The following is a 20,134-nucleotide window of genomic DNA, read 5'->3' on the forward strand; positions in this document are numbered from 1 at the left end:
TTTCAGAGGGCAGTTAAGAGACAAGGCTGCATTTCACTATTAAATGGACTATCAATCTTTGACAATGGCAAAACTGGTTGTGCTTGCTTGTGATTACATTTACATAGTGCCGTTCACAACCTCAGCTCATCCCAAAGCACTTCATAGCCAATTAAGTACTTTTGAAATGTAGTCACTGTTGTGGTACAGGAAATGCACCAGCCAATTTGCCCAGAGTAAGGTCCCAAAAACAAGAATGAAATAATTTACTAGATCATCTGTATAAGTGTTGGTTGAGGGATAACAAATAGCCAATATTAGAACATGGAAGGTTTTATCACAAGGGGCGGGTAGAGACTATGAGCTGATTTTTCATCTCCCAGTGGAGGCGGAGATGGGGTAGGGAAGGCCACACAAACCCCTTCTGAGGCTTGGGTCACCATTGTGAACCTTATACTATCTTTCTGTGCTGTTGGGGGTTTTGAATCCCTAAAGAAAGCTGCCGCATTGGAGAGTTCATGATCACTGGAGGAAACCTCTGAGGAGTCAGGATATTCTGACAAGTAATTGTTAAATATTTTGGAAACTTCAAATGCCACCATTAGATGCTGTATTATAATGTAGATGCATTTTAACTGCAGTCATTCATCATAGGGCTCTGTCCTGAAAGTTAAGTTGACCATTACTTTGTTTAAGTGTAAAGATGCATTAGTGTAATTTTCCTATATATTTAAAACTGAGGGAAACACTGCCTGGGATCTCTAGTGTAATAATTTGAAGTGATTAAAATGCAGAGTCCTTTTAAATTAAAAAAGAACCTTCAGCAGCTTTCATTTAGAGGAAAAAAAGTGGACACCTGCACCGGGACTGCTTTGATTGTCAAGACATCTGGTGTAACTTAAAAAAAGGCCACCTGGTTTTTCAGTTTCAATAGACTCCATTATTTAGATATCCCAAGGTTTTTTGACAGCTGAGCTCACTATGAAAGTTTGACGGAGTTTCAAATGCTGCAGAACCGCTTTTCTCAGCAGGGAGCTGTGTTCACAGTTTGACTGACAGTTTTAAGAGGTTACTAAAGAATTATCTGTCGCTGAAGTGGTAAGTGGATAAGTGTTTGTTTGTCCTTCCAATACATTGACCACTTGAGGGAATTCAGATTTTTTGAATGGCTGTTTAGAATGAGAGTATTTTTCAGTATGAAGCTTCTTTAAATGACAGCTCTATTAGATTGTTCGAAGTTTATTTTTGCAATGTCAGTTTCAAAGTGGTCTGTCAATTGTGGACACCGGGCGAGTGTATATGGAGGATATGTGAGGCATGGGGGATATGAGGGAGCATGGGGCTGTGACAATACATGGAGTGGGCATTGGGGGATATGAGGGAGTATGATAAAGGATGGAGGGAATATGGGGAAATGAGAATTGGGAATATAAGGGGGCATGCGGGGGAATGGAGAGGGTATAAGGGATGAGTGGAGTGTGAGGGGTGAAGCCTAAGGGGCATAAGAATGATGTTAGGAGCTGGGCCCCCATTCCTGAGAACCGAGGAGTGTCTTCTAACCAACCTGCCTCAGCAACCACACTTCATTGCGACTCATAAAACCCGAGCCTTCTCCACACCGCGTCTCTCAGAGACAAAATATGGCCTGACCGGGGTCGGAGGTGGGCTCAGATTTTGGAAAATGGAAAGGGGCCTGACTTGCATTTTCCCAGCTCAAGACGATAATCTGGGCCTGTTTAAATCTGTTTAAAGTGGAATTGGAAAAGTAATTGAAAAAGAGACAATAAAAGAACAGCATTGGAATGGACAGCTGTTATTGTAGATCTTGATGGCTTTTGAGACATGACAAGGCGTCCTATAAATGTACTTGCGTCTTTATTTCTTTTCTTAATAATGTAGGTATTAAGAATCAATGAATGGGTGTTATACTGCAACGTAGTGTGAAGATGTATGACTACCAGCCCAAAGCTATGGTTATATTTTAATTTTAATAAAGGTAAATCCATTTTTTTACAAAAGCAGGGGTCAAAAGTATGTACTCAGTATTTTCAATATTTATTAACAGAAAATGGGGATTTTGTGGCCCTTGACCTTGGTGGAACCAACTTCCGTGTTCTGCTTGTGAAGATTCGTAGTGGCAAGAGACGAACAGTTGAAATGCACAACAAAATCTATGCTATTCCTCTGGAGATAATGCAAGGAACAGGTGAAGAGGTAGGTAATTTTGTGGGTAATTCAGTGTATTTATGGAGGCATATAAATGGTAAAAGGGTGGTAAGAGGAGGATTGGGAGCAATTAGAGACTAAAAAGTGGATTTATGCATGAAGGTAGGGGGCAAGACTGAGGTATTAAATGAATACTTTGCAAGGAAGATGATGCTACCCAGGCCATGGTGAAAGAGAAGGCAGTTTAGACACATGAAGGGTTTAAAATTGATAAAGAGGAGGTATTAGATAGGCTGTCTATACTTCACATTGATAAGGCACCAGGACAGGATGAGATTCATCCAAGGATACTGAAGGAAGTGAGAGTGGTAATTTTCCAACTTTAGACTCGGGGTGGTGCCAGAGGACTGGAGAATTGCACGTTACACCTTTATTCAAAAAGGGTGTAAAGATAAGCCCAACAACTACAGGCCAGCCAGTTTAACCTCAGTGGTGGGCAAGATTTTAAAATGATAATTCAGGACAAATTTAATAGTCATTTGGACAAATGCAGATTAATTAAAGAAAGCCAGCATGGATTTATTTGTTCAGGGCAAATCATGCTTGACTAACTTGCTGGAGTTTTTTGATGAGGTAACAGAGAGGGTTGATTAGAGTAATGCTGTTGATGTGGTGTGCATGAACTTCCAAAAGGTGTTCGATAAAGTGCCACACAGCAGACTTGTGAGCAAAGTTAGAGATCATGGAATAAAAGAGACAGTATCAACATGGTTATGAAATTGGCTAAGTGACAGGAAACAAAGTAGCGGTGAACATTTTTTTGGACTGGAGGAAGATTTATGGTGGTGTTCTGCAGGGATCGCTGTTTGGGACCCTGCTTTTCCTGATATATATTAATGACTTAGATCTTGGATCTTAGATCTTGTTGTACAGGACGCAATTTCAAAATTTATGAATGATACAAAACCTGGAAGTATTGTGAACTTCAGAAAGACATAGGTTGGTGGAATGGACAGACAAATGGCAAATGAATTTTAATGCAGAGAAATGTGAAGTGATCATTTTGTTAGGAAGAGCACCAAGAGGCAACATAAAATAAAGGATACAATTCTAAAAGGAGTGCAGGAGCAGAGGGACCTGGTGTATATGTGCATAAATCATCGAAGCTGGCAGGACAGGTTGAGAGAGCGGTTAATAAAACATAAGGCGCCCTGGGCTTTATCAATAGGGGCATAGAGTTAAACTTCTGTTGCATCTAGTTCTGAATGCCGTACTTTAGGAAGGATGTGAAGGCATTAGAGACAGTACAGAAAATATTCACGAGAATGGTTCCAGGGATGAGGAACTTCAGTTAAGTGGGTAGGTTAGAGAAGTTGGGTCTACTCTCCTTGGAGAAGAGAAGGTTGAGAGGAGATTTGATAGAGGTGTTCAAAATCATGAGGAGTCTGGACAGAGTAGATAGGCAGAAACTGTTCCCATTGGTGGGAGGATCAAGAAGCTGAGGGCACAGATTTAAGGTAATTGGCAAAAGAAACAATGGCGACATGAGGAGAAACTTTTTTGGGCGGCAAGAGATTAGGATTGGGAATGCACTGCCTGAGAGTGAGGTGGAGGCAGGGTCAATTGAAGCTTTCAAAAGTAAATTGCATCATTATCTGAAAATGAAAAATGCTCTGGCTACGGAGAAAAGGCAGGGGAGTGGCACTGGGTGAATTGCTCCTTCAGAGAGCCAGCACAGACACAACAGGCCCAATGGCCTCCTTCGGTACTGCATCATTCTATGATTCTCCAATGGCTCTCAGTATTCCTAACTCTGTGAGATTCCTTATCCTAGAGATTTACAGCACAGCAGGTGTCCATTTGTCCCATTGTGTCTGTGACAATTCTTTAGTAGAGCAAACCCAAACTAATCCTTCTGCTCTGCAAGCTCCCCATATTTATGTATTTCCCAGTTTAAAATTAAGGTGGAGTGGCAGATGCATTTCTAATTCATATCAGTCCTCACCCCTAAAGACTGGTCACAGTTAAAATTGGATTCTGAGAGTTAGTCCACATCTTAGATTACAGTTATTCAGTTCATCACCCCCTCCCTTCTTGAACAAAGATGTTACTTTGGCCACTCTCGAGTCATATAGCACAGCTGCATCATTTCAGGAGGTTTGGAAAGGGGTTAACCACCAGCCTCTGTTTGGCCTGTTAAAGAGCAACTATGAAGGGAGCTTGCTTTTACTGCTGCTTTTGGTGACAGATCTCAGTGTCCCCAAAATGTCAGGCCCCAGATACTTTAAGAGAAGAGCACTTCACCTCCATTAGATTAATAACATGTGGTTACCATATTCCTGTTACTGACGACACCATATCAATATACATACAATTAAACTGCCTTCTTTTACTGAGTCTTTATCTAGATTAACATTCCACTGGCTGGAGAAAGAAACTACTAGGCACGGCCTGACCAAAAAGTAAAAGGGGGAGAGAGATACTGAAAAGAATTGTGCTTATTATGTGCTGATAATCTACCAATCATAATTAGATGACTGTGATTTTCTTCTGATTTTCAGCTATTTGACCACATTGTTCATTGCATCTCTGATTTCCTCGATTACATGGGAATGAAAGGCGCTCGGCTTCCTCTTGGTTTCACATTTTCCTTCCCTTGTGAACAAAAGAGTTTAGATGAGGCAAGTCCATTTATACATAAAATAGTAAAAAAAAAATCAGTGTTGCTTGGCCTAATGTGGTATTAATATTAATATATAATAATGTTGTTTGTAATAGTGCATAGCAATTTTAAAGTGCTTTCCAGGCAACTTGTGGAATTACTGAAGTATCTTTTTCTCTCAGGGCATTCTTCTTAAATGGACCAAAGGCTTTAAAGCGACAGATTGTGAGGGAGAGGATGTGGTTACTATGCTAAGGGATGCCATTAAAAGAAGAGATGTAAGTTTCATTTTTGCTTTGTATTTATAAGTGATCATTATATGGGCTATTATAGAAGCACTGAAACAAAAGTTAATCATTTAGCCTATTGAATAATCTCCATTATTTATAGAGCTACATAGGATGTACAGTTCACAAACAGCCCAGTCAACCTGAACGTCCATGCCAGCATTTCTGCTCCATCTGACCTTCTTCCCATCCTTCCGATCTAAAACTTTCAGTAAACCTTCAATCCATTTCTGCCTTGTGTGTTTATCTGGTTTTCCTTTAAATGCATCTACACAATTCATCTCAACTATTTCCTGAGTCTCCCATTCTAACCACTCTTTGGTAAAGAAGTTTTTTCTGAATTGCCTATATGATTTCTTGGTTACTGTCTTATATATTATTTTCGTTAGTGATGACAGTTGTTTTATATTTCCAGTTCTGTGGTTTTCTCCATACCCTTATTAACTTCTGTAGAATCTGTCTCACTTTGAAACATCAAAGTTGATTTGCCTCTGAGGCCTTCAGGAACATAGGAACCGGAGGGGGCTATTTAGCCCCTCGGGCCTGTTATGCCATTCAATGAGCTCATAGCTGATCTGCAACCAAACTTCATGTACCTGCCTTTAGCTCATTTTCCTTAAAAACCATTGGATACCACAAATCTATCAATCTCAAATTTAAAATTAGCATTTTCCCTTGCATCATTGTTGTTTCCGATAGAGAGTTCCGACTTCTGCAATGCTTTGTGTGTAGAATTGTTTCTTAATTTTGCTCCTGAATTTTTAGAGTTTTTAGACTCTTCGGGTTGAGTCTTCTGAGCGGTGGCAATGATGAGCAGATTGCTACTGCGCTCGAAGATTCTCCCGACCCAATGCTGCTGCATAAATACGCAGTGCAGCATCCCTCAGGGAACACCTTAAGAGTGGAGCAGAGTCAGGGAAGTCAGGACACACCACACTTATACGGCACTGGCTGCTGTATGGGTAGTTTAAAGGTCCGGTCTTTGAACGTTAGTGACTGGGTGAATGGATGGCTGAGGTGGCTAGCGAAGTGATGAGGATAAAGTGGTCAGGTTGGGGGTAGTTGGGTGGTGGGGATAGTCAGGTCAGCTTTGAGGATAATCTGGTTGGGTTGGTGGGGCCTCGTCATGTTGGCAGGTAGTCGGGTCGGGGCAGGTAGTCGGGGTGGGAGAGTAGTTGGGACGGGAGTAGTCGGTGGGGTGAATGCTCACATTGGGAGGGGGTTAGTTGGGTGAGTGGGGGATGAAGTCAGGTAGGATGTCGCATGAGGTTTGGGGGAGGACGTAGTCGGATGGGAGGTTGTGTCAGGTTGGGGGGGTCAGTCGGGTCAGGTTGGGGTGGGAAGTCAGGTCAGGCTGGAGAGGTAGTCGGGCCAGGTTGGGGGCTAGTCGGGCCAGGTTGGGGGCTAGTCGGGTCAAGTTGGGGGATAGCCGGATCAGGTTGGGAGATAGCCGGATCAGGTTGGGGTGGGAAGTCAGGTCAGGTTGGAGGGGTAGTCAAGTGGCGGGGGGTTAGTTGGTGGGTCAGCGGGGGTGCATGGGTGGTGGTTGGTTGTGGAGTTACCCAGATGTTAGACTAGGTTTTAATCTGTCTAACATTTACCTGAATATCCAGAACATACCATGGAGCTGTCCGAGGTTTCTGACTCTAGTTCAGCCTCAGAGACATTTGCAGAGTGTCCCGGGGAATTGTCCATTAGAAGTTTAAATTTACTGGGCAATTCCCATGTAAGTCCGCGTGTCAGGAGATCCACAGGGTCCCAACTCACATCTTCAGTCCTACGTACAGTGTCCAAAATCTGGAGACCGAAAGATTTACCCTTTGCTTTTTTGACAGTCACAGACTTGCCATCAGTGGAAGTTATTTCTCTCCATCTACTCTCTTAATACCTTGAAAACTTCAACTTGATCACCCTTTACCCCCTAAAGCTCAGTGGTACGACCCTAGTTTGTGTAATCCCTCATTGTAATTTAACTTTTGAAGTCCAGGCATCATCTAGCCCTCCAGGGCTGATATATCCTTCCTAAGGTGTGATACCCAGAACTGCTCACAGTGTGATCTGTCTTTGTACAGCTGAAGCATGATTTCTACCCCTTGTATTCTAGTCCTCTAAATATAAACGTAGTCATTCTATTAACTTTTTAAATTATTTTCTTAACCAGTTCATGACATTTTAATGATCCTAACCCTAAATCTCTTTGGACCTCCATTGTTTTAAGCTTTTCACCATTTAGAAAGAACACTCTTTCTCCTTTTAGATCCAAAGTGGATGAGCTCACATTTGCCAACATTGGAATCCGTTTACTGCAGTTTTACCCATTTGTTTTATTGTTTTCTGTAGACAGAAGCATAAAATTACACTGCATACCATGTTGCCTATCTTGGTGTCATCGGTAAATTTAGATATGTGGCTTTTATCCTGTCATCTTAAGTCATTAATAAACACAGTGAACAGTTGAGGCCCAGGACAGACCCTTTCCAGACATCAGTAGTTACATTCTGCCTGTTCGAGTAGACCTGCCAATCCTTGGGATGTCTAGAATTCTGACTTCTACTGTAAATTCTGAATCAAAGTATTATTCAACATTGCCGCCATTTCCTTATTTTCATTGACAAACACACTATTATCAGTTTTCAAGGGGCCCATATTGCTACCATCAGCCACTTTTCCAAATATAATTGTGAAAATGGTTTCTGTTGATTTCATATCCCTTGCACGTTCCTATTCATATTCCCTTTGTTAGCCCTTATAAGGTCAAAAGATAGTCAATAAAATAACCTTTGTCTTCAACAATTGTCTAAGAAAGCTGAAGTGTTTGCATCTGGCATATTAAAGGTGGGCAACTTCATGAATTCATCTCATTCTCACTTTTCTCACCATTGATACCAGAGAAAATCATGCGTGTCCAAAGGGATACCACTGCTGCTGTCCCTTCCAAAGACCTTGGGCAGAATTTTCCAGCCCCCCTGGTGGCAGGTTCCCCTGTGGAGGGGCTGGCGAGCCATTGAAATCTCCATTCACATCAGCGGAACCAGAAGGTCCCACCGGTGTGGGGGGGCTGGAAAATTCCGGCCCTTAGGTCAAGCTTGTTCAACCTTTTCACTTGGGTTAGGGAGGGAGTCACATTTCCATTTTTTTCTCACTCAAGGGGCTGATGAGCAACTTTTGGAAAGATAACGTTTGGCACAAAATTAAATTTGAATTTCAAAATAAAGTTGAGGTACGAAGAAAAGCAACTTGCTGAGCAAAAATTAAGCAATAAATTGATAATTAATAAAGATCAGCATTAGAGTGTGAGAGGGACAGAATCTGTTTGCCCAATCTCGACGCTCACTGACTTGCCCTCACCCAGTGTGTGAGTGGATGTGATTGTGCGTTGCTGTGTGGAGGTAAGGGTGAATCACAGAATCTTTGCAGTGCAGAAGGAGGCTATTTGGCCCATCAAGTCTGCACTGGCTCTCTGAAAGAGCATTCCACTTAGTCCCACTATCTCCATAACCTTGCACATTCTTTTCAGGTGGCAATCCAATTCTTTTTTGAGTACCTCGATCGATCCTGCCTCCACCACCCTCTCAGGAAGTTCGTTTGAGACTCCAACCACCCTGTGGGTGAAAAAATGTTTCCTCACATTACTTTTACTCCTTTTGTCCATAATTTTGAATCTGTGCTCTCTAGTTCTTGATGTTCTCTTGAGTGGGAACAGTTTCTCACTATTTACCCTGTCCATATCTCTCAGGATCTTGAATACCCCCATCAAGTATCTTCTCTGCCTTCTTTTCTCCAAGGAAAACAGTCCCAACCTCTCCAATCTATCCTCATAGCTGCAGTTCTTCATCCCGGGAAACATTCTTGTGAATCTCCTCTGTACTCTCTCATCCTTTCTCAAGTATGGCGCCCAGACTGGACGCAGTACTCCAGATGAGTACTAACTAGTGCCTTATACAAATTCAACATGCTCTGCCACCTTCAGTGTCTTATGTATAAATACACTGAGGTCCATCTGTTCCTGCACCTCCTTTAAGTTTCTCCCTTTTTTTATAATGTCTCTCCACATTCTCCCTGCCAAAATGTATCACCTCACACTTCTCTACATTGAACTTCATCTGCCACTGTCTGCCCAATCCACCAACATGCTGAGTGGGAATTCTGAGACTGCGAGTGAGCCAGACACACACACATCCCACACTCTCACTCTCACCCACAATCTCTTTCTCTCCCTCACGCTCTCTCTCTCTCTCCCACACACTCAATCTCTCTCTCTCTCCCACATTAACTCACTCACTCTCTCCCACACTTTCTCCCTCTCTCCCAGACTCATTCTGTCTCTCCCACACACATGCTCTCTCCCTCTCCCACACACTCTCGCACACTCACACTCTCTCTCTCTCCCACACACTCACACTCTCTCTCCCACACACTCACTCCCTCTCTCCCACACTCACTCTCTCTCTTACGCAAACTCTCTCTCTCTGTCCCACACACTCTCTTTCTCCCACATTCACTGGCCAGGATTTTACGGCCTTGCCGCAGCCTGTCTCACCTGGCAGATGCAGCGAGCCATTGAAATCTCCATTCAATTCAATGGGACTGTAATACCCTGCCGGGCGGGAGGGGCTGTAAAATCCTGGCTGCTCTCTCTCTCTCTCCCCACACTCGCCCTCTCTCTCCCCACATTCACTCACTCACTCACTCCCTCTCTCCCCAATACACTCATTCTCACCCACACACTCTCTCTTGCTCTTCCACACTCACTGTCCCTCTCCCTCTCTCTCCCATGCTCTCTCTTCCTCTCTGTCTCACACACTCTCTCTCCCACGCTCTCTCCTTCTCCTGCACTCACACTCTCTCTGTCACACTCTCTCTCACTCAATCTCTCTCTCTCTCTCCCTCACATTCACTCGCTCACTTTCTGTCTCCCATACTCACACCCTCTCTTGCTCTCACTCACTCTCTCTCCCTCACACTCTCTCCCTTTCTCTCCCACACTCACTCCCAAAATGACTCACTCATTCACACTCTCTCCCTCACTCACTCTCTTTCTCCCCCACACACACTGTCCCACAGAATCTCTCTCCCTGCCACACTGTCTCTTTCCCACACTTACGCTCTCTCCCACACTCACTCATCCCTCTCTCTCACTCTTTCACACTCTCTCCCTTTCTTCCCCCCACCCACACTCGCTCACTCACTTTTTCTCCCACACCCCGGGCAGTGAGTCTCTTCACCCTCGCCACCTGCGATCCTAACAGTAGCAAATGTGAGAGAGGAACAGCCTGTGATTGGAGGAACAGTTTCTTTCAAAATCTTCCACCCCACTTACTGGCATTTTGAAAATTGCCTCGGTGGCCACACCTGCCTAGAGTAAACATAGCTGAACATAAATCCTTTAATCCTATTATTGATCCAGATTCAGTGTCCACTCTGGTGAGTGCTGATGAAGAGTGTGTGTTAGATCCACAAACATATTTAGTTTCTGTTGATATTTTCATTAGTTGAGACTTTTATATGGAATTGTATCTTTGCCTAAGGACAGGGATGTTTAAATTGGAAAGCTCTAAGAGCTCTATCGACCTCTACCTGGAAACATAGTGATCTATAATTTCGACATTGATGATACATTTAAAGCAGATCCATTAGCTGCATTCTTTAATGAAGTGACTCTTTAATGAAGTATGTCTTCTGAGTTATAAGGGGAGAATACACATGCATGTTTTTAAGATTCAAATCTGACTGATCCAGATCTTCCTTGGGTACGCTTTATTTGAAGTGATATAACAGAGTAGAGTACAATGTGGATTGTGTTAAGTATTCAATGTATACCAGATTCTTTGTATGTATGTACTAAAATGGTATTAATGTCTCTGAACATGTTGGGGAATCTTTCCTTGTTAAAGGGGCTATATGAAAGCAAATTGTTGTTTACTGGCCTGTCCTTGCCAGAAGTAATTTGAAGAATGGCAGTTTTCAATTAATTATGAAAGCTATCTTTCTATCTTAGCACCAGATTGGACATGAAATTAGAGACTAATAGTGAGACTGTTTATTTTTGTGCAGCTGAAATACATGGTGGGGATAAGTATAAAGCTTTTTGCCAAGTTCAGAAGTTACTGAGCAGAACCAATAAGGTTTTGAAAATGTACTTGTTTAGAAGGAATGGGGTTAATCTGTGTTCCATTTAATGTGCTATAACTTTCAGTTGTTAGTCTAGTTCGACTTGCATGATCTGGTAATAAGGTGTGTTCCCAACATCAGAGCTGTGATTTCCCGGTAAATAATGCAGGTGGGCTTCACACCAACTTCATGGCTTTCCTCTTCACTCCAGACTTCATTTCAACATTAAAATGAGCAACTTTATGATTGCTAGATTGTAAATGCTTCTGTAATTCAGCCTGACTCATTGCTCACCCTTCATCAGTTAGGTGTAAATTCAATGTAGCCCCCACCCCTCACCCCTCCACTACCCCATGGGTTCCCTCGTCAGCTGTTGAAGATTCTTGTTCCCACTTGCATACAGGTTGTGCCCATTATAAATAATGTTAAACACATTACAGCCATTTTCTTATAAAACACTTCGATCCTTTTATGTTCAAATCAAATAGAAAATCTCCAAATGCTGGCAATCTGAAATAAAACCTAAAATACTAGAAATACAGAGCACCTCAGTTCTGACAAATGATGGACAACCAAAACATCATGACCTGGATTTTCTCATTACAGATATTGATTGTATTTCCAGAACTTTGTTTTTAATCCTGTTTAAGTTACTTAAGCATGTTCAGGTCTTTAAAATGCATAAGTTATGAAAGGCATTTAATACTAGCTAATACGAACATATGAATTAGGAGCAGGAGTAGGCCACTCGGCCCCTCGAGCCTGGTCCACCATTCAATATGATCTTAATGTAGCCTCAACCCCACATTCCTACCTACCCCCGATAACCTTTCACCCCTTGTTAATCAAGACTCTATCTAGCTCTGCCTTAAAAATATTCAAAGAGTTTGGCCTGAATTTTCCCGTCGGCGATTTGGGGGCGGGGCCTGCTTGTCGACGGGAAAATGACGCTGGATGACGTCAGGAGGAACCCCCGACGTCAGCCCGGTCCCTTTAAATTTTTAGGAAGGTGGGCAGACAGCGAAATCAGCTGTCTGCCCGCCGACCTGTCAATGACCAATTAAGGCCATTGACAGGCTAATTAAGATAATTAAAGACCTGCCCATCCAAACCTTAAGGCTGGCGGGCAGGCCAGGAGCCCCAGCGGGCTTCAGGTAAAACATGAAACCTCATCCACTGGCGGGATGAGGTTTCATGTCCATTTTTAAAAACTTTAATGCATTTTATGTGATATTTATTAACATGTCCCATCTCATGTGTTAATGTTAATGTTAATAATTTTTTAATTTTTCTATTTTTAAAGTTTTTTGGACTGTCAGTAATCTCCCTGAGACAGCACTTTGTCTCAGGGAGCATGCACGCAAAAGAGCGCACTTTGACAGATGGGGAATCCCTCCACCCCCCAACACTGTCGGGCAGGATACTGGATAGGCCTTAATTGGCCTGCCCACTCAAAATGGCGGCGGGCCCCGTTTCAGTGGTGGGGGTCGGCTGTCCGCCCGCCGCCGAGCCGGTGGGGCCTGCACGCCCACCAAGGGCAAAATTCTGCCCTTTGCTTCCACTGCCTTTTGAGGGAGAGAGTTCCAAAGACAGTCAGCCCTCTGAGAGAATAAATTTCTCCTCATCTCTGGTTAAATGAGTGACCTCTTATTTTTAAATAGTGACCCCTAGTTCTAGATTCTCCCACAAGAGGAAACATCCTCTCCACATCCACCCTGTCAAGACCCCTCAGGATCTGAAAGTTTTCAATCAAGTTGCCTCTTATTCTTCTAAACTCCAATGGATGCAAGCCCCTAACCTGTCCAACCTTCCCTCTTAAGACAACCCGCCCATTCCTGGTATTAGTCTAGTAAACCTTCTCTGAACTGCTTCCTTAAATAAAGAGGCCAGTACTGTACACAATACTCCAAATGTTGTCCCACCAGTACCCTGTATGACGGAAGCATAGCCTCCCTACTTTTGCATTCAATTCCCTTCGCAATGAATGATCACATTCTATTAGCTTTCCTAATTACTTGCTGTACCTGCATACAAGCCTTTTGTGATTCATGTACTAGGACACCCAGATCCCGCTGAATCTCAGAGCTCTGCAATCTCTCACCATTTAGATTATAAGCTTCATTTTTACTTTTTCTGCCAAAATGGACAATTTCACATTTGCCCACATTATACTCCATTTGCCAGATCTTTGCCCACTCACTTAACCTATCTATGTCCCTTTGTAGCCTCCTTATGTACTCTTCACAATTTACTTTCCTACCTATCTTGTATCATCAGCAAATTTAGCAACCATTCCTTCAGTCCCTTCATCCAAGTCATTTATATAAACTGTAAAAGTTGAGGTCCCAGCACTGATCCCTGTGGCACACCACTCGTTACAGCCTGCCAACCAGAAAAAGACCCATTTATGCCAACTCTCTGTTTCCTGTTAGCCAGCCAGTCTTCTATCCATGCCAATATTACCCTCTATACCATGTGTTTTTATTTTCCGCAGTAACCTTTGATATGGCACCTTATCAAATGCCTTCTGGAAATCTAAGTACAGTACATCTACCAGTTCCCCTTTATCCACAGCACATGTGACTCCTTCAAGGAACTGCAGTAAATTGGTTAAACATGATTTCCCTTTCACAAAACCATGTTGACTCTGCCTGATTGCCTTGAATTTTTCTAAGTGCCCTGCTATAACATCTTTAATAATAGCTTCTAACATTTTCCCTGTGACAGATGTTAGGCTAACCGGCCTGTAGTTTCCTGCTTTCTGACTCCCTCCCTTTTTGAATAAAGAAATTACATTTGCTATTTTCCAATCTAATGGAACCTTCCCAGAATTTAGGGAATTGTGGAAAATTAAAACCAATGCATCAACTATCTCACTAGCCACTTCTTTCAAGATCTTAAGGTGAAGTCCACCGGACCTGGGGATTTGTCAGTCCTCAACCCCGACAATTTGCTCAATACCACATCCCCGGTGATTGTAATTTTCCTGAGTTCCTCCCTTCCTTCCATTTCCTGATTTACAGCTATTTCTGGGATGTTACTTGTGTCGTCTATGGTGAAGACGGGAGCAAAATACCTGTTTATTTCAGCCGCCATCTCCCTACTTTCCATTATCAATTCCCCAGACGCACTCTCTGCAGGACCAATGCTCACTTTGTTAACTCTTTTCTTATTTAAATATCTGTAGGAGCTTGTATTATCTGTCTTTATATTATTGGCTAGCTTTCTCTCGTGCTCTAATTTTTCCCTCCTTATTAATCTTTTTGTCATTCTTTGCTGTTCTTTATATTCTTTCCAATCTTCTGACCTGCCACCCATCTTTGCGTAATTATATGTTTTTTCTTTAAATGTGATACTGTCTTTGACTTTTTTAGTTAACCACGGATGGTGGGCCCTCCCCCTGGAATTTTTATTTCTCATTGGAATGTATCTATTCTGTGTATTCTGAAATATCCCTTTAAATGTCTGCCACTGAACTTCTATTGACCTAGCCCTTAACCTCATTTGCCAGTTCAGTTTTGCTAGCTCTGCTTTCATGCCCTCATAATTGCCCTTATTTAAGTTTAAAATGCAAGTCTTGGACACGCTGGTTTCTCCCTCAAAATGATTGTATAATTTAATCATATTATGATCGCTGGCACCGAGGGGTGTCTTCAGTATGAGGTTATCAATTAATCCTATCCCATTGCTCAATACCATAGAACCATAGAAAAGTTACAGCACAGAAGGAGGCCATTCGGCCCATCTCATCCATGCCAGCCCGAGGACACCCAGGTGCCCTTTCTAATCCCACCTTCCTGCACCTGGCCCATAGCCCTGCAGCTTACAGCACTTTAGGTGCAGATCCAGGTACTTTTTTTAAAGATTTTAGAGTTTCTGCCTCGACCACCAACTTGGGCAGCGAATTCCAGACACCCACTACCCTCCGCGTAAAAAAGTTCTTCCTCATGTCCCCCGTACACCTTCTGCCACTTATCTTGAATCTATGTCCCCTGGTTCTAGAATTCTCCATCAAGGGAAACAATTTTATCCTGTCCACTCTATCTATTCCCCTCATAATTTTGTACACCTCAATCAAGTCACCTCTCAGCCTTCTTTGTTCTAAGGAAAATAACTCTAACCTATCCAATCTCTCCTCGTAGCTACACTTTTATAACCCTGGCAACATTCTCGTAAACCTCCTCTGCACTTTCTCCAGAGCTATTACATCCTTCCTGTAATGTGATGACCAGAACTGCACACAATACTCCAGTTGTGGCCTCACCAGTGTTTTATACAATTCCAACATTATATCCTTATTTTTTATATTCTACACCTCTGCCAATGAAGGAGAGCATTCCATATGCCTTCTTTACAACCTTGTCTACTTGAACTGCTGCCTTCAGGAACCTGTGTACTTGTACGCCAGGATCTCTCACTTCATCTACCCCTCTTAGTATATTCCCATTTATTTTGTAATCCCTGTAACTGTTTGACCTCCCTAAATGTATGACCTCACACTTCTCTATGTTAAAATCCATCTGCCACTTTACCGCCCACTCCACCAACCCATCTATATCATTTTGGAGATTTTGGCTATCCTCTACACTATCCACTACTCGGCCAATCTTTGTGTCATCTGCAAATTTCCCCCCACGTTCACATCCAAATCGTTAATATATAACACAAACAGCAAAGGTCCCAACACTGAGCCCTGTGGAACCCACTTGAGACAACTTTCCATTCGCAAGGGCATCCATCGACCATTATCCTTTGTTTCCTGTTACAAAGCCAACCTTTTATCCAGTTTGCCACATTACCCTGAATCCCATGGGCTTTTACTTTCCTGACCAATCTGCCATGTGGGACCTTGTCAAATGCCTTGCTAAAATCCATGTACACAACATCCACTGCACTACCTTCATCAACCCTTCTTGTCACTTCCTCAAAGAATTCAATCAAATTTGTGAGGCAAGACCTTCCTTTAACAAATCCATGCTGACCATCCCTGACTAGTCCATGCCTTTCCACATGACAGTTAATCCTATCTCTCAGGATTGATTCTACTAATTTGCTCACCACTGATGTAAGACTAACTGGCCTATAATTGTTTGGCATTTCCTTTGATCCCTTTTTAAACAATGGAACTACGTTTGCATTTCTCCAGTCCTCCGGTACCTCCCCTGTATCTAGTGAAGATTGGAAAATCATCCTCAGAGCATCTGCTATCTCCTCCCTGACTTCCTTCAGCAGCCTCGGAAACAATCCATCTGGCCCTGGTGACTTATCAACTTTCAAGGATTTCAACCTTTCGAGTACTTCCTCTCTCTTTATGACTATCCTGTCCAATATCTCACAGTGTTCCTCCTGGACTACTATATCTACATCCTCCCTTTCCTTTGTAAACACGGAGACAAAATATTCATTCAAAACCCTTCCCACAGCCTCTGCATCTCAACACAAGTTTCCATCTTCATCTCTGATAGGTCCCACTTTTCCTTAACTAACCTTTTAGCATTACTGTATTGGTAAAACATCTTTGAGTTATCTTTAACTTTACTTGCTAATCTTTTTTCATGCCCTCTCTTTGATTTCCTTATTTATTTTTTTACTTTGTCCCTGCATTTCCTATATTCGTCTAGGCTATCTGCGGTGCTTAGTTCTTTGTGCCTATCGTACGCTTTCTTTTTCTGTTTAATCTTCCCCTGTATTCCTCTAGACAACCAGGTCTAGTATAGCCTGCTCTCCGGCTGACTCCAGAATATGCCGTAGAAACTATCCCAAAAACATTCTATTAACTCCCCATCTACGCTACCTTTGCCCATCTGATTTTTCCAGTCTATACGTAGATTAAAATCCCCCGTGATTATTGCTGTACCTTTCTGACAAGCTCCCATTATCTCTTCCTTTATACTCTGTCCTACATTGTAGTCACAATTAGGGGGCCTGTACACCAATCCCACAAATGACTTCTTGCCTTTATCATCCCGTATCTCAAGCCAAACCGAATCTACATCCTACTCAAGAGAACATCAACAACTAGAGGGCACAGATTCAAAATAATGGGCAAAAGGAGTAGAAGTGATGTGAGGAAACATTTTTCCACCCGGAGGATGGTTGGGGTCTGGAACGAACTTCCTGAAAGGGTGGTGAAGGCAGGTTCGATGAAGGTATTCAGAAGGGAATTGGATTGCTACCTGAAAAGAAAGAATGCGCAAGGCTACAGGGAGAAGGCAGGGGAGAGGGACTAGGTAGAATGCTTTTTAAGCAAGCCAGTGCAGACTCGATAGGCTGAATCCCCTTCTGCACTGTAAAGGTTCTGTGATTCTACAACTTAACAGAGCCATCCCTCCACCTTTTCCTAACTTCATGTCCTTCCTAAATGTCACATACCCTTCAATATTCAGGCCCCAACCTATGTCATGCCTTGGCCATGTCTTTATATTGGGGTTAGATGGGAATGTGGAATCGAAGCACAGGAAGATCAGCCATGATCTTATTGAATGGTGGAGCAGGTTCGAGGGGCCGAATGGTCTAATCCTGTTCCTATTTCTTATGTTCTTATGTATTGATTGTACTTATCTATTTCTATTTGTGTATCAGTTCATCTGTTTTGTTCTTAGTGCTACATGCGTTTGGATACAGAGCGCTTAGTTTTGTCCTTTTATTATATTTGTAGTGTCTAGCCTTATCTGCTGATTTACTCTTAGATTTGTACTCTCTGTCCCTTCCTGTCACAGTCTGTTTATCATTTCCCACCTTAATACCATTCTCTCTTGCCTTGCCTCTACTCTTTGGTTCACCACATGTTCCCAGATTTGATCCTTTGCTCCCATTATTCAGTTTAAAACACTCTCCACTTCCCTAGTTATGCAGCTCGTGAGGACACCAGCCCCAGCACAGTTCAGGTGTAGACCGTCCCAACGGTACAGATCCCGTTTTCTCCAATACTGGTGCCAGTGCCCCACAAACAGGAACCCACTTTTCCCACGCCAGACTTTCAGCCACGCATTCATTTCTCTAATCTTGTTTGTCCTATGCCAATTTGCAAGTGGCTCAGGTAATAACCCAGAGATTATTACCTTTGAGATTCTGCTTCTTAATTTGGTGTCTAGCTCCTCATACTGACTGTACAGAACTTCCTTCCTCATCCCGCCTATGTCATTGGCACCTGCATGGACCACGACCACTGGATCCTCCCCCTCCCACTGCAAGTTCCTCTCCAGCCCAGAGCAAATGTCTCGAACCCTGGCACCGGGCAGAGAACAGTGTCAAAACCCCTCACTATACTGTCCCCTACCACCACTACATTCCTTTGTGCTCCCCCCAACTTAGATGGTTTCCTGTACCACGGTGCCATGGTCAGTTAACTTATCCAGCCTGCAGCCTCCACTCTCATCCAAACAAGCTGAAAAAACCTCAAACCTGTTGGACAATTGCAGAGTCTGACACTCCTGCACTCCTGCCCTCTGGGTCCCCTTACCTGCCTCAGCTACAGTCACACCTTCCTGTCCCTGACCACTAACCAAATCAGAAGATCCTATCCTAATGAGTGTGACTGCCTCCTGGTACAAAGCGTCCAGGTAACTTTCCCCCTCCTTGATGTGTTGCAGTGTCTGCAGCTCAGCCTCCAGCTCAGTGACAGAGCCGAAACTCCTCAAACCGCAGGCACTTACTGATGACGTGTTTGCCCTGGTTCACACTCGTATCCAGGAGCTCCCACATGCTGTAGCCATGATGCATCACCTGTCCTGCCATACTATGTGCTTTAATTAATTACTTAATTATTTTATTCAATTACTTATTTTCTTTTGTATACTTTTGTATAAGGTTAATAAACCTTATTGCAAATCCCTGTACTATTTTAAACCTTAGGAATAGAATAGACCTTGACCATTTACTTACCAGATACTCACCATGTTCTTGGAGCAAATTCCTGGCATTGAACTCCGCTGGCACTTCTTTCTACTACTTCCTGAGTATCTGCCTGGAGGGCCTTCTCTGCTACCTTGTGAATAAAGCACATCTTTCCTCTCCACCAAGACCTCCAGCGTAATATCTGAACATCTTAGTGCTCACTCTCTCACATGTTCAGCTATTAAAGTATCACAGCCTAGATTCACGTTTGCAGTCACTTTTGCAGTTGTTTTGCAGTCACACTGCACCTCCCCTTTAAGAGGTTGCCTTTAAATCGCGCTAAGCACTCACTATATTGAACAAGGCACATAGCGTTAACTGCACGAAGCTATCATGTGAACTGCAGATCGCACAAGTTTAATGAGTTGCCTACAATAAATACAGTGAACTGCAATTCTCATGTCTGTTTTCAGAGCTAGTCGATTCAACCCTCCCAGACTTTAAACTGTTTTATCAGCCCTGAACATCAGCAAAAGTCATTTCCAGCTTATAAGTCTTGCTTTGCTGCTATGTAATTGGTCATTGCTGCCATTATTATGTCAAACCTTTCTCATCAGTCATATTCTAAGAAAAATATCTGCAAGATATAGCTGCCATTGCTGCTGGCACTCCGTCACACAGGGGCAAAAGTAACTTTTACCACTAAACCCACCTGGGTGTGAATATTTTGTGAGAACAGGATGAGGCCTGGCTGACATACCCTCTATTCTCAAATAGCCTGTGAGCACTCACTCGGTTGGTACAGGACAAATGACTGGATACTTGGCATGGTGTTCAAGGTCCTGCAGCACTTATGAACCATGGTCCAGTCAAGGGCAGTACTATTATGAAAGGAGGGGGGGGGAAATGGACAACAGGTACTTCCCATTCTGGAGTTAGGAGCTACCAGGAATATTCATTTCCTCCATCTGTGGGTTGATGTGAAATTAACTGGAAATACTCTGTTGAATCACATTTCATTCTGAAAGTTTCCAGGTGCATTTTTGCCTTGACATGTTTTCCAGTTAAGGCCTTTTCTCCTCAAGGCAATTCT

The 20,134-nt window shown here is 42.9% G+C and overlaps 1 protein-coding gene across 1 annotated transcript in view; it reads left to right on the plus strand.

Moving 5' to 3' along the window:
• hk1 (hexokinase 1) overlaps positions 1-20,134 on the plus strand; it is a 165,800-nt gene that overhangs the window by 110,670 nt on the left and 34,996 nt on the right. Inside the window, exons 11-13 of the mRNA XM_078565818.1 lie at positions 2,045-2,193; positions 4,707-4,826; positions 4,990-5,085. Of these exons, the coding sequence (XP_078421944.1) occupies positions 2,045-2,193; positions 4,707-4,826; positions 4,990-5,085 (365 nt within the window). The remainder of the gene's footprint in view (positions 1-2,044; positions 2,194-4,706; positions 4,827-4,989; positions 5,086-20,134) is intronic.

Source organism: Cetorhinus maximus, chromosome 20, assembly GCF_964194155.1.
Source record: "Cetorhinus maximus chromosome 20, sCetMax3.hap1.1, whole genome shotgun sequence".
Lineage (NCBI taxonomy): Eukaryota > Metazoa > Chordata > Chondrichthyes > Lamniformes > Cetorhinidae > Cetorhinus > Cetorhinus maximus.